The sequence below is a fragment of the Centroberyx affinis genome, unplaced genomic scaffold (genome assembly GCF_046629955.1).
Source record: "Centroberyx affinis isolate AG114_WGS23_722 - 3 ecotype Tasmania unplaced genomic scaffold, CSIRO-AGI_Caff_v1 ptg001983l_1, whole genome shotgun sequence".
NCBI classification, from domain to species: Eukaryota; Metazoa; Chordata; class Actinopteri; order Beryciformes; family Berycidae; genus Centroberyx; species Centroberyx affinis.
The window spans coordinates 1-15,120 of record NW_027280329.1 but is presented as its reverse complement, the minus strand read 5'-3'; the positions used below and the strand labels follow the sequence as shown (position 1 = coordinate 15,120).

General features: G+C 42.0%; 1 protein-coding gene across 3 annotated transcripts; it reads left to right on the top strand.

The window, feature by feature from the left end:
• The first annotated feature begins 223 nt into the window (after positions 1 to 223).
• ppm1la (protein phosphatase, Mg2+/Mn2+ dependent, 1La) lies at positions 224 to 11,146 on the top strand. Of its 3 annotated transcripts, XM_071530823.1 has the most exons (5): positions 224 to 454; positions 694 to 1,027; positions 6,385 to 6,559; positions 8,609 to 8,770; positions 9,316 to 11,146. In XM_071530823.1, the coding sequence occupies exons 2-5, from the start codon at positions 800 to 802 to the stop codon at positions 9,669 to 9,671; spliced, it is 921 nt and encodes a 306-aa protein (XP_071386924.1). In that variant the 5' UTR covers positions 224 to 454; positions 694 to 799; the 3' UTR covers positions 9,672 to 11,146. The 3 variants fall into 3 exon arrangements, with proteins under 3 accessions (XP_071386924.1, XP_071386923.1, XP_071386922.1); XM_071530822.1 differs by having other exon boundaries at positions 224 to 958; XM_071530821.1 differs by having other exon boundaries at positions 224 to 1,027.
• The last annotated feature ends 3,974 nt before the right edge of the window (positions 11,147 to 15,120 follow it).

Here is a 15,120-nt window from a genome sequence, read left to right as displayed (position 1 = left end):
TTACACTTTCGTTTCAAATTTTGAGCTTTTATTTTGAAGGCAAACTGGCTTCCGGTTTTGTTCTGGCTACCGCTGGTGAGTTTGACAGCTCAAGAATGGAGGTGTGTGTGTGCGAAAAATGTTGTGTTGATGCGGAGCGGGGGACGGAGACTGAATAGGCGCATATCCCAGGGAAGAAACGGGGTCAGCGGCGGAAAAGGAGGCCACCACCGAGCCACATCGTCGACTATAGCCCCCGGTGACTCCCAGTCATTCCCTAGGTCTAACCCAAAAAAGATAAATTCGTCAAACTACGGTGGACTGTGCGAGATCGGCTCATCTCAGCGAATCGTCTTGCAGCTGCCGGTTGGAGACCAGGGGATAGGACCAAGAGAGCGGACCGAGTCGATGAGGGTGGCCTGCCCGCTTTTGTCCTGAGCTCCTCGGCCTGGTGTCTGCCATTCAACCGTATACGGTGCGTAAATGTGCTCAGAATAGAGCAGACAGGCCTCTGAGGATCACTTTAAATCGTGTAATATAATCTTTGTCAGACATTTTGGCTGTGAATCGATTTCTTTATTGTTCCGTTGAGCGGATGGAGTGAACTGCACGAAGGGGAGAGAGACAGACCGCAGTTTGGTTGCGTGTGATGATAGGAGACACAATGACGCTCTTGTCTCTGCTCGGTCGGATCATGCGTTATTTTCTCCTCAGGCCGGAGACATTGTTTCTGCTCTGCATAAGCCTGGCGCTGTGGAGCTATTTCTTTCACACGGACGAGGTGAAAACCATCGTCAAGTCCAGCCGGGACGCCGTGAAGATGGTGAAGGGGAAAGTGGCGGAGATGATGCAGAACGACCGGCTGGGGGGCCTCAGCGTCCTGGACGCGGAGTTCTCCAAGACCTGGGAGTTCAAGAACAACAACGTCGCGGTGTACTCCATCCAGGGGAGGCGAGATCACATGGAGGACCGCTTCGAGGTGCTCACCGACATCACCAACAAGACCCACCCGTCTGTATTCGGGATATTTGACGGTCACGGCGGAGAGGTAAGCAGGCTACACAGGCCCATTATACATACACCGCTTCTTTACACTTGTCCAGACCCACAGATACAGTGCGGTAGGTTGAGGTATGCTGCTGCCAATGAGCTGCCAGCATCACTTGGATCCAGAGCAGGTAGGGAGACGAGCAGCATGCAGTCTTCATTCAAATGACTATAGTTTCTGTTAAAATAATAGTAAACCCACATATGTGTCTCAAATCCACAAAATATTGTGACACCCCTTACAAAAAGACCTGCAGTAATCTAAAATCTTAATCATAATCAGAATGATCATACATTTTAGAAGGAGCCTGTACAGCAGCAAAACTATAAACTGCATACCATCCTATAAAAATATTCTAGGAATATTATATTGCTATATATAGGAGAAAATGTACAATAAGGTCACTATAAACTCACTATTGAGTACCACAGATAAGTCCTTATAGGAGTATTATAGTGATTTTCAATTAGGCAACACACATAAAGCTATTGTTGAATGGCATATTTACTCCATATTTAAACAGAATAATTCCCTCCCCACTGCAGTATTGTATTCTTTTGTGTAAACACCTCCTCAGTTCAACTCCCGAGTCATGGAGTTGACTTGGGCACCCTCACAAAGAGCTTGAGTGCGTGTGTGTGTGTGTGTGTGTGTGTGCGCGCACGTGTGTGTGGAGGGGAGGCGGTGGGGAGGGGGGAGGGGGGAGGTGGGGGGGGGGGGGGGGGGGGTTGCTGATGGGTGTGAAGGTTTTGTCTTCCTTTCTTCCACTCCCCTTGTCAAGGGTCAGTGGATTCTCATGGCTGCCTGCAGACCACGTGTCCCGTGAACCATCTGTCACCACTGTCCCCAGTGGTTCCACCACCACACATTTAGCTGAATGATACGGCTTAGGTCTGTGATTAGGAACCTTAAGCTTGTCTTCAAATTTCAGACCCTCTACTCTTATTTCTTCTTTAATAAATTATAAGAATACGTGTTTAGTTTACAATTAAACCTATAGAGACTCAGACAAAAAGCGAACCAGAGAAACATGAAAAGACAGAAACATTTTCCTTCGCCTCACTGTGCATAATAATTTCAGTATATATTGGGACATTTTCCACCACACAGTTGTCTGCTATTGCGGGAGGTAAAAGAGGAACTGTAGAGACAAAGTTAGAGCTGTGGAGGTGATAATGAGGGAAGTTTTATCAGTCTTCAGACGTTTACAATCTAAAACAGCCCCATTCTACCATGCTGTGGCTTTAGGCTTTTACAGCTCTTTTAAACTCAGTTCTCTTTTAGGATAATCCTGGCTACCATGAGATTTATTGATAGTCTTGAAGTAAAGAAAATCATTGCTATGCAACCACTTATTCTGCTACTTCTTCTATTATGTCACTCTGTTTATGTTACCAAGTAGAAAAGATGTTGTGCTGAGAAGAGGCCTTGGCTGGTTTTGAATCAGAGGGTGCTTGTCTATATCATCTTAACTGCATGCTATCTATCTTACTGTTGTGTCCTGTTTTATCATACAGCATATAATTACACAAGCTAATTCACGGTTATCTTTTAAATCACTTCTTGAAATAAACTTTTATAAATTTGCGGTAAGGTTTTTGCTCCAATCGAGCACGAGTTTTACATTTTTATTTCATAACCAATATCTCCTTTGAACGAGTTTCCTAATTTCATACCCTCTTTATGTATAGTGCTATTCCTTTTTATGCCTTAATTATTAGAAAACACTTTGTAAACTCTGTTTTTAGCCAAGTGCTAAACCAATAATGTTATTTATCTATTTATCTATCCAGAGAGAGATGGAGAGTCGAGGGTGTTTACCCATCTGGACCGCTCTGTCTATTCCTGTCCCATAATCAAATATTTAACCTTCCTGTCTGCCCTGACATCCCTCTCTCTCTCTCTCTCTCTCTCTCTATCCCTCTCTCTCTCTCTATCCCTCTCTCTCTCTCTCTCTCTCTCTCTCTCTCTCTCTTTCTCTCTCTGTGTGTGTTTATGCCCTCCTCCCTTTCTCCTTTTTTCACATTTGTGTGTGTGTGTGTGTGTGTGTGTGTGTGTGCTTGTGTGTCCAATCCTGTTACTTATCTATTGGTCAGGGTCGCAGCAGAATATTCTGCCTCTGCTGTGACTCTGCAGACTCTGTGTCACTCTGACATTGACTTCAGCCGAGGCCTTTGCCATCAATACACAGCCTTCATCCTGAGATAGGGAACGAACACACACAAAAACCCGGTGCCCAGTAAAACTAATGCCTGAGGCTTGTTTTCCCTGAAGCATCATCTAGTAAATCAATGGATAAGATGACTCTACATTTTAGGGCCGTTTGAGAAATCAGGCAGCGTTTTCTTTTTGTGACTGTCATCGCTAATGAAGTTGTGGGAAAAAGTACAGCATGTGTCGATGTCCAAGGACAGATTTATTTGCTATATTTTTATGCTGTTTGGCACAACTGTGGGCCCCCACCCCGCCACCCCCCCCACACACATAATATTAAATGAAGTGAAGCCGCCAAACCAAATATGGACAGATAGAGCGGCCTGTCTCTGGCGGAGCAGTGTGTTCTAGTCCTGTAAATATGCAGGAAATTTCCCAAACGTCTCTCTATTTTTGTAGTTTTTATGGAGGTAGTAAGCTAAGTTCCAATATTGTAAAAGTCAACACAAGCGGCTGCTGCTCTTTCAACTTGATTCACAGAGACTATTTGCTGTTGAAGTAGGACTTTGCAATTTTTGGTTTCCCTTCACAGGCGTTCACATTACTGTGCCATATAAAATACATTTACATATGGCATTTAACTGACTAGAACGGTGAACAGGTTTTAATAAATTAGTCCAGAGAATCCAGATTAATCAACTTTTATGAGTAGATCTCATATTAAAGCTCCAATTGCAATCAATTGGTCTAATGTATCACATTCACTCTTCATATCCTCACACTAAACTCTCTAAATTAATTTGTTTTGACTCAGTTATAAAGACTGAGATTAAGACTGCGCTGGCTCTGGCTTTTTCAGTTGAATCCCTGTTAGGGCGAATGGAAATTTACACAACGCTCTCTTACTGATCAAGGCTCGCTGAGTGCCTCCCTCTCCAATTAAATAAATGAATGAATGAGCACACTCATCTAGCAAAAAGGAGAGAGAGAGAGAAGGGGGGGGGGGGGGCGGGCGGGGAGAAGGAGAGATTGTTCACTCTAGTGACTCATTAGGAATATTATAATCTCTCACAATATTTCACTTCCATGTCACGTTCCCTCTCTGTATTTCGCTGCCAGTTCAATCTACTTTATAATAAACATTTTGGGTCAAATTAGTGTGGTTGTCAGTTAGGATCTCATCTGTCTCGGTTGATAAACTTGATTACTGCATTGATGGAAACACGGGCGCTTTTAATTGCCCGTGTATGCATGAATAGAATCGAGGCATTGTAATGCAGCCTTGAGGAAAACGTTTGAAAAAGAATTGTTGCACCACATGTTCGGTGTTATCACTAGTTTATATCTTGCCTGTGCTATTTGTGTTGTGTCCCTTTTTAAAACAAAAGAGTTTTATCCCAAAACGCTATATATCCATCTTGGGGAAGAAAATGCAATGTTTGTTGATGTTCATTATTCAGTGTTAAAAAGAAACATACATGATTAGATCCTTTAAAATATTACTGTTTTATTGGCAATGGGCAGAAGTTAGGTAATGACTTATTTGTTTTTTTTAAATTTCTTTTCATTACTTATTTGTAATATTTAACAGTGAGTTTTACTTTCATGTCAGTAATCATTTTGTCATACTGTTGGTGTCACATTTTTCAAATGTTTGATATCGCAGTTGGACAAAACTCTTCAGCTAAAATACATGCAGGCTCATATTTGTACTGTAGAGCTACAGCTATAGCATGTCAGTCCATCGCTTTTCACCTATAGGATGAAATCATTAAATGAACACAACAGTATTTGCAAAAACAATATGGAGAAAGAAATGTATTTTGGCTGGCTGAAGGTGTCATGCTTATTTTAATAACGGAGGGGGTGAAATATGAACTTTAAACCTAGCAGGACATTTGCTATGAGGATTATTCAACATTTTCATGTAACATTTCATGTAGCAGCATGAGCATCATGGAAATCTTGACAGTGAAAACGAGGGAAGAAGCAGCAGATAAATAAGAGCAGGAGAAGATCAGGGAGGCTGGAGATGAGGAGGCTGTTCAATAATTCAGCACAGAACACCTGCTGAACCCGCCTTTAAAAAGGAGAGAGAAGAAAACACTCGTCACTGTTGAATTCATATCGGACCACATACTGTCACCTGCTTCAGGGGGAAAAAATTAGTTTGAAGAAGTAGTGAAATCATTATATTGTAATAATAATAATATTGTAATGTATTCTTGTATGTATTCTTTCCTGTCAAAGTGAAAAGACGACAATCGACTGAATTTAATTTATATAATTCATTTAATTATATAATTTATATAATGCGATACAACCAGTTTTAGCACCTATGTGAATAAGAACGTGCCTCTCGCAGCTTGTTTTATAGAAAATTATAGAAAATGGCTTCCATTAAATATTGATTTCCCATGTTTTACAAAACAGTCACAACAAATGCAATCTGTTTATGCATTTCCAAACTTAAATCTAGATAAAAAAAAACAGCCTCAAACACACCAAACATAATGATGATGATAATAATAATAATGATAATAATAATGATAATAATACATTTTATTTATAGAGCGCTTTTCAGGGTACTCAAAGACACTTTACATAAGTTGAAATGATCATAGAAAACAACACAATAAAAACATATAACACACAACATTAATCACACATTAAAAGCAGTTCTGAAAAGGTGAGTTCTGATTAGTGATTTGAACATGAGCAGATCGGTGCAGTCTCGGATGTGTTTGGGGAGAGAGTTCCAGAGGGAGGGGGCAGCTAGCTATGGCACCAGGTCCGGTGCTTGGTCCTGAGTGATGGAGACAGGAGGTTGGCACCAGAGGAGCTTAGCACTCACTGGAATTATCAACTGACAAGTGATGATGCTGTGGAACAAAGCCTGAATCTGAGACACGATATGACTCAGTACATTAACAACCCTCACTTATAGGTAACCTGTTCATCCTATACATGTACAGAAAATGGGATACTTTTGTTTTAAGTGTAATCTTTCTGAAGTTATGAACTGATTTTGAAATCATTCACAGCCAGGACATTTCTGTGCTTTACTTCCATCTCTCCTGAGTCTTTCTCTCTCAGTGTTGTTTCCTCTCTCTCTCTCTGTGCCCACATCTTACTCTCTGTCCCCTGTCTAATCCTCACTGTGTCTTTCTTTCCCTCCCCTCCCTCTCTCTCCCTCCTCCCAGGCTGCAGCTGACTATGTGAAGGCCCACCTGCCAGACTCCCTGAAGCAGCAGCTGCAGGCCTTTGAGCGAGAGAAGAGAGAGAGCGTTCTCTCTTATGCCAGCATCCTTGAGCAACGCATCCTGGCTGTGGATCGTGAGATGCTGGACAAGCTCTCAGCCAACCACGACGAAGCAGGTCGGGGGGGTGGGGGGGGGGGGTGGGTGGGGCGGGAGGGGAATGTGTTTGTGTGTGTGTGTGTGTTTGTGTGTGTGTGTGGGCGGGGCTGGGGGGGTCATAGTTCATGAGCCAGAGGAGAGAGGATAGGAAGAGTTGAAGTTTAGATGAGGCCTAAAGTGTTCTTTGAAAAGATAGATGAACATTTTGGGATTCTATGTGAAATGTTGGGAAGTATTGACAATACATCCTACCCAAGGGCGGACTGGAAAAAAACCCCAAACGGCCTGGACTTTTGACCTGCACTAGCCCATCACAACCCACCCACAGAAACCCCACCCCTCTCAATATGGACACATGTAGAACAACGTATTGCCAGAAATAAAAACTTTTTTTTTAAATAATCTTTAAAATGAATTTGCCTTTTACACATAGACTGATACATTTTTATTTAAAATTCAACATTTGGATTAATTATTCTGTATCTGTATTCTGTATAAATCAAGCAGCACAAATGTACTTTGTGGTGCAGTGGCAGAATGAAGAGGAGAAAATTTTCATCAGGCATGTAATCAATGTTTTAATTAATCTGAAAGTATAACAAAAAGGGAAATAGAAACATATAACATTACTAATTTACCGTCAGTTGTTGACATTCTCTGCGCCCCCTAAATGTCACATCTCAGCAACTCACATACCAAAAAAGATGTAAAAAAATTCCATTATTATATACCATCAATATAATGCTTCCCAGTTTATATTTACCACTTTGTTGGGTCCCTCATGTGCACACAACTCGTAATTATGATATTAAATGCAGCACCTGAAGCAAGCACAATAGCTAGAATGCTAAGTGGCAGCATTATGTTGCTACACATTGATGTTTGCATACTTGTTGCATTGATGTTAGTTCTAATGCTACTGAATAAATAAATACATTTTAAATGGTTGCATCTACCTCAAGGGACTTTATTTATTTATGTATTCTTTATTTATTAATTAAATTTTTCAGTCTTACCTTTGCTTTTTTTTTGGTCTGCTGCTTCTCCATGTTCAATAGGCAACAACTCTTATACAACACAGTCTGTCACTGTCAGCTCAGAATATGAAAGACACTTGCACTTATGACCCCCTCTCTCTACACACAGGACTAGCCAAACAGCCTGGGACTTTTTCATATTTTTGTACCGGGTCAATCGGCCCACCAGGGAAACTCCCGGTACTCCAGATGGGAGTACCGGACTCTGCCTATGATCTCACCTTATTACTATTTGCAGTTTGCACCAGTGATTTAGTGCCTTTTTCTCCAAAAACATCTGTAGATCATCTTTTGAAAGTCAAGACCACTGCTGTTTCTCAGCAAAACTGCACAGTTCTGTTTTCATTCATTTACATGAGGGATTTACAGCAAGCTTTACTGTCAGTGCTGAGGATTGGATTAGATACAAGAGGCAGAAGCAGCACCTTGTACATAACTATATTTATCATAGTGGGGGAGGACATTAAAACAACATATTATTGGCAGACGTTATTGGACCAGAGAGCAGCTTTCAGCCTTGTTACCATGACATTTTCATTCCTGGGGATATAGGATGTCTATTGAAGAGGGACGAAAAAACGTTATAAGACCTTGAAATGAAGCCATTTTCCCACCAATAAGAAATACCACATTTAGCCAAACATAAACTTTCCTCCTTGCTGTCATTTACCCTCGAGCTTCACAAGTAATCAGCAAAGCCAAACTTTGTTTTGCACAACACATCAAACCTGGCTGAGATAATATTTGCAAATACCTTTTATTGTTTGTTTTAGCCTATTTCGGTTTGCTACATAGGGAAATACAGTTTACATAATCACAAGAAAACATTTGAATAGAGTGTTCTGTGAATGTCCTTACACTACTTGGACTGTCCTGGTGTGCTAAACCCCTCTCATCTGGTGATAACAGCTGGCTATTAGCTACCAGGTTTCGATCCCAGACTGTGGCACATCTGTTGGACATTCACTGAAATGTCAAAGCTACTCAACTATTTCCTCTCGTTGCTTTCTCTTCCTCTTTCAACCTCCCAGGCACAACATGTCTGGTGGCCCTGCTGTCGGACAGAGAGCTCACAGTGGCCAACGTTGGGGACTCACGTGGCGTTTTGTGTGACAAGGACGGGAATGCTGTTGCACTGTCACATGACCACAAGCCGTATCAGCTCAAAGAGCGCAAGAGGATCAAGAGGGCAGGTACATGAGGACAGCAACATTGTAATATGAAGCATAGATATATTGTAGTTTGCAGTATTTGAAATGTAGGGTGTTCAGTTGCCATCTGTTGGTATATTCTGGAATAGCATCATGTTAAACACAGTGCAGTACCAGACTTTGGTGTCAAAATAGATTCCAGCACTGCAGTGTTGAAAGCTGTGTGATTACAGGATTTTCATGTGAGTTTCATTTAGCAAATTATCTCAATTCTATTCAACACATCAGAGGTAATTTAGTGCTTTTGGTGGAAGGAAAGGTGCATCAGCTCTTTAAAGCTCACCTTGACTTGGTTCACTATCACATTCATACAATAGATGGTTGATTTTGCTTTGCTGATTTGCCTAATTAATTGTTTCTAAGTACATTTGTGGGTCAAACCAAGTCTTTTTGTTTATACTCAATATAGCCAATGTATTGCCTGAGTTCTATGGCCACAAATAGCCATCAAGAAACTTGTCCTCATTAGCAGATCATCAAATTGTTGTTCAGCTCTAATGAATGAATATTAATCTCTCCACTACCAGGAGGCTTCATCAGTTTCAACGGATCCTGGAGAGTCCAGGGCATCCTGGCCATGTCCCGCTCTCTAGGCGACTACCCGCTGAAGAACCTCAACGTCGTCATCCCCGACCCCGACATCATGACCTTCGACCTGGACAAACTGCAGCCGGAGTTCATGATCCTGGCGTCCGACGGCCTGTGGGACGCCTTCAGCAACGAGGAGGCCGTCCGGTTCGTCCGAGAGCGTCTGGACGAGCCGCACTACGGTGCCAAGAGCATCGTCCTCCAGTCCTTCTACCGCGGTTGCCCTGACAACATCACTGTCATGGTGGTGAAGTTCAAGAGCGGAGCCAGGGGAAGCAACAAGGCGGGGGAGTAGATCAGGGTTTTCGGTACTACAGGAAGATAAGGAGCAGAGGAAGACCGGACACCGAGTTCTCTCTTATGAACACTTATAAATGCACGCACACACACACACACACGAAGGTGAGGTTTTGTTTTGTTCGAAGATTATGAATTGAAATACAGGCATAAAACACGAATGCAAATCCCATGTCCATCTGCTTTGAGAATGATAAATACATTAAAATACATACAGTATGTTGAGACAGGTACAGTCTAAACAGACACCAAACAGCTCTCCTTTATCATCAAGGGGATTTCTCTTAACCAGCACACGTTCGACTGTGATTGATTTACTACTGTTTACTGTACATGCACACATGTGGTACGGCTCCACTGGAGGCTTCTGCAAAGGCAAAACAACAAAAAAACCTAGTGCCTGCCTGAGAACTGCTGTGTGACTGCAGGAAAATTAATGAAGAGGTTACTTGTGACAACAGCCAGCTTGCTGCGTTTTGATGATGCTCTCAAATGTGTGTCTGTTTCATTGTTAACCAGAAAAACGTCTCAAACATGAGAAAAAAAAAAAAAAGACTCCAGTGGATCCATATCTTTATTCAGCATAACACACACACACACACATACACACACACAGAGTTCTGAAAAACAAACAATGCACTTTTGAGACTTTTATTTTTATGGAATGATAAGTCCTTCGCATCAGCCAATGTAGACACTGTATATCCTCAGTAATGTAAGGGGGTTGTCATGTATGTAATGTATGTAAACCCTGATTTAGCTCCCGACTTTCCCCCTCTCGGTAACGCAATCTTATGGGGCTAATGTAAACTGTTCCATTACAGTGGTTTTACACCATCTGTATCAGGGCATGTGCTTTGGCTTATCCATGTTCATGAACAAAGTGCATATGTATCCGTGGACGCTGGCGGTTGCCTTTGACCTGGAACGCACACACAACAGGAGGTGCAACAGACTTACACACCTCCGCTATGAAAAAACTGACAAAAAGACGACACATCATGTACTGTACAGCCGCAACAGGAATGCTACTAGCTAGAAATATGATATGCTTATGAAGCAATACAGCTGGAGTCATGGACAGCAACGTTCCATTAAGGAAAGTCATGGTAGACCATACTTGATTAACTGCTGTTTTAAGTTCAACTACCACTGTGTTCCATGATCTTTGCATCGGTTGAATTGAGAGAAGCAACAAGCCTTTTTTTTATTTAACAAATTTACCTTAATGCCTTATTTATTGTTCAGTTTCTTGATGTGTCTGGCTTGTTGCCAAATCAATACATATTAATTTGTTTGTTCTCTTTCTGTACATGAGCATCGGTTTACAATAAAAAATAGATACCCATCACTTTAACTTGAGAAGCAGTCCATACATATGCTATGAACTTCACTGATGTTGAGTTGATGCTCAGTGTGTAACTTTGCCAAACACAGTGTAAAGATTTTCTGTATGTAAACTATCAGTATTAAAATGACAAACTATTCCATGTGAAATGCATTTTCCTCTTCTCTTGATGCATTGACGTATCTCTTTATCATCTCGTATGTCTGCCCATTAAATTGACTTTTAGTTGAGTTCAGGCCTTGTATAACTGTACAGCATACTCATAATATGGCAAACCTTATAGGTTTCTATTTCAAACCAAGTATAGCCTTGAACCATTGCCAAACACACCATCTCTCTGTCTTCAAGGTCATTTTCAGAGCTGCTATAGCACTTAAATTATGTTCCTTTTCCAAATAATTATTGTCTAAATATTGTCTGTAGGCATATCATAGAATGTAGATTAATGCCAACTTTATTTTTGCATTTATTTTATTAGTTTTATCTTTATCCACACTTTACATTCATACAGTTTCACATTCACACCTAGCTGCCCAGTAGTCTTCAGCTTGCTCAAAGGCACATCGACGCTAGATGTTGAGGAAGGGGTAGGCGGATCACTCATTCTCTTGTGCCCCACCCGCATGATCGCAGCCGGTCTGGAGATTTCCATCAGCAGTGTCCTGGTCGCCAGCCAGCCAGCAGCCCTCATAACATACAACCTGTTGTTTTGAATCACCAGTGAGCAACAATCACAAACACTCAGGCGGTGAGATCACAGCAAGGGAACAAGAAAAATGCCCGTGACGTCTTCGAAGTGCTTCTGGGATGCCTGGACCACAAATAGTTCTCCGCGCCGTAACTGCAAGGCAACCCAACACTGCTGCAGCCTGGCGGGCCCACAGCCGGGGTGGTGCTAGACGATGCCAAGTCGTTAGTGACGGTCCGTGTCAGGTGGAGCACCTCAGAATAGCACGGACATTGTAAAACATCGACTGGACCAAATGCCGATGACCAGCGTTGCAACGCTGAACAGTCTGTGATAACCTTAGCCAAGTGCGTCACTCTGGGCAGCTTTACGGGAACTCTTTAACACTATTGGTAGGGCACTTTATAAGTCAGATAACGGCGCGCATCATAGCGCTGGCACCAGTAGAAGGAAGTGTTGAGATTTACACAGAAGTGGGACTGATAAACACTGGCTTGTTTTACACTTGGTTACACTTGTTTCACACTTGGATCCTTTAAAGGAATATTTGGACTTAAATCGCAAACAATGGGACAACACGGCTCCAAATCCTCCATAGAAGCGCGGGTGCTTTTCCAGCGCCTTGGCGCACCGGACAAACGCAATTCAGTGTATCAGAAAATGAATGCGCCCTCTTCACCTGCCTCCATTATCCGCTTTCAGAAGAAAGTGGCCAGTCAGTCGGCCTTTTCGCACTCCGCGGGCCGCGCACTGGAGAAGACGAGACCCCATTCCTGGCACCATAGCCGCCGTGACACCGGAGGACTGGTGTACGTGATGGATAACCCGACCGGCGGCGTGTGGGTGAAGCCCAGAGAGCAATGGACCAGATCCTGATATAAAGAATAGATCTATACGGGTTAAATGTAAACGAGTCTTTCTTCGCGAAAAGCCAAGCTTTCTGTGTCTGGATGCACCGGGTGTGTCCTTCAGCTTGGACCTGCAGAGCAAGAAGATACCGCTGATTTGGGTCCCTGGCTGCGCTGAGCTGCGCCTCCAGGGCGCGTTCAAACTGCAGCGTGCGGGATCAAGGTGGATTTATTCGATGACATGGACGAGTTGGTCGGACTGATCACTGTACTTGCTTGATTTAGACTCAGTCTGTTAATGAGACATTCATTTGTTTCAATGATGTATTGCATGAGAGAAAACGGAGCCAACATATGAGACGACCCAAGCTGAAGAGTGCCATGCCAAAGAAAATGTTTTTTCTTTGGAAACATTGAAATGACTTGAGTTTTTTTCAGCATGATTGTGAGCTATTTTGTCTATTCATGAGCATTGAGACATTACGTTTTGACTGGATTATCAGGGGCTTTTGAAGAAGAATGTAAGGTAGTCCAAATGAAGGGGGTGAGCATGAGGTTACTAATGACAGTATTAGGCCTATGGGTAAACTCGTGTTATTTTGGGTAGCCTCAGCTGCTCAGCCATGTAAGTCAGCCAGTGTGTTTTGTAAACACAACCAGAGACCTACGTTCGAAAGATTTCAAGGTGAAGAAATTTTCCTCACAGCAAAATGGGTGTGAGTGTGAAGTTCCTTATGGTCCTAGACTCAGGGATGTGGTGGAGGGTAAACCCACCTGAATATATTTTTCCCTCCTTTTTTATTTAGAATAGAATTGACCCACCTTTTTAGGTCGACATGTCTAAATTCATAGTAGGCTACCGATCATTGTTTTCTGAAATGTTTTCTAAAATATAATTGATTTTTGTTTACAGTTGTTTGGCTTATGTTCTCCGACTGGATGTCATAGGTAGCCCAACTTTTTATTTAGGCCTACCGCTACATCACTGTCCAGACTCTCAATAGTCTTAACTTAAGTGTGGCCAACCTTTATTTCCGAGGGGTTTATGGCTCCCTTGTTTTTGGCAAGCTTTGGAAATGTTAAGGAGGTTTGGTGGTGGTGCTGGTGGTGCTGGTGGTGGTGGTGGGTCTGAGGGTCACAACTTTCACTGACATTTCTGTGAAGGTGGTGTCACATGTAAACTGTTAACTGTCTGTATCTCGAACTGTCGGACTTAAACCTGCACAGTATCTCCTTTATCGTTTAGAGAGAGTAGGCCAATACTGCGAGCGAGGACAAATTGTATTTCTTTCTTTGGCCGGTGAAGCCTGGATTTTGTTACTTATTGTGATTGTCACCATTGACTGCCATTTACAAAGAGATGACACCTTCTGTTTCTGTGGTATGATTGAATTGTAATGATCGTCATGTCAATGATGTGATTAAAATTCCCCAACTGGTTTAGATTGGATTTTGAGCAAATGATTACCCCTAACACATGACACTACAGGTAAAAACACACAGTTTACAACTACTCTGGATTTGTAGAGTAGGCCACGCTTCCTTTATTTCTCAATCTTCTTAATTGTAGTCCTATTTTTACTTGAGTGGGTTTTCTTTTTTAAAATGCCATAGTGAGTACAATGTCATACAGCAAAGTAATTCTGGACTACCTCAGCCATAATACCGTAATCAGCCTATTAGGTATGACCCATCCATTAAGTGCAGGAACCACACCAGAACGGGTAACTGCTTACCTTTTGGGGAGAAGACTATCTTAATTATATTCTCTCGAAAGTAACCTAGTATTTCATTAGTATTTCAGCGTGCAGCTCCTAATATTCTCTGACCTCGGTAAAACATAACTGAATTAGCAGAACTGCAAACTACCATTTACTCCTCTCTATACAATAATCCCGTCATTTGCATTTAGTCGTATAGCCTATCTAATATACAGAACGGAAAGGTCAAAAAATGTCAAACCATGCATGTTAGAGCGCAGGAAAGGCATATTATTGATGATGAGCACATCGCATGAAAGCACATAGAGTGAGTTAATGAACATAGTACCTACATGTATTTAAAGTTGAATATAGTGGATGAACAATGAGTCTTAGGACCTGAACTGTGTAACGATCACAATGCCCCAGTGGAGAGCCGTTTCTTGCTATATGCGGACTAGCTGCGTAGGGCCCCAGCGACCGCTAGGGGGCCCCGTTGCGCTACCGTTATTTTTGTCCTCCTCGAATATAAATGGCCATTTTTGGTAACCAAGCGTCCTCATGTGTTGTTCAAAAACACATACATTATAAGCACATAATGGCGAAAATAAAATGCATTTATTGTATGCTAGATAGATAAAAAAAAAAAACAAAAAAAAATAGCTGTTCTTTCGAGAGCTCTTTGCCTTACAAGCAAACCAGTTTCAAAGTCAGCATCAGATTCTTACGTATTGACGTACGTTAGCCTATTCTTCGGGAAATTAAAAAAGAAAACGGAAGAAAGCAGAGGAAAAACAACGCTTGCAGAGCAGAGGTAAGCCATATTAATTAAACGTAAAACCTGTTTTTATGGGCAATGTATT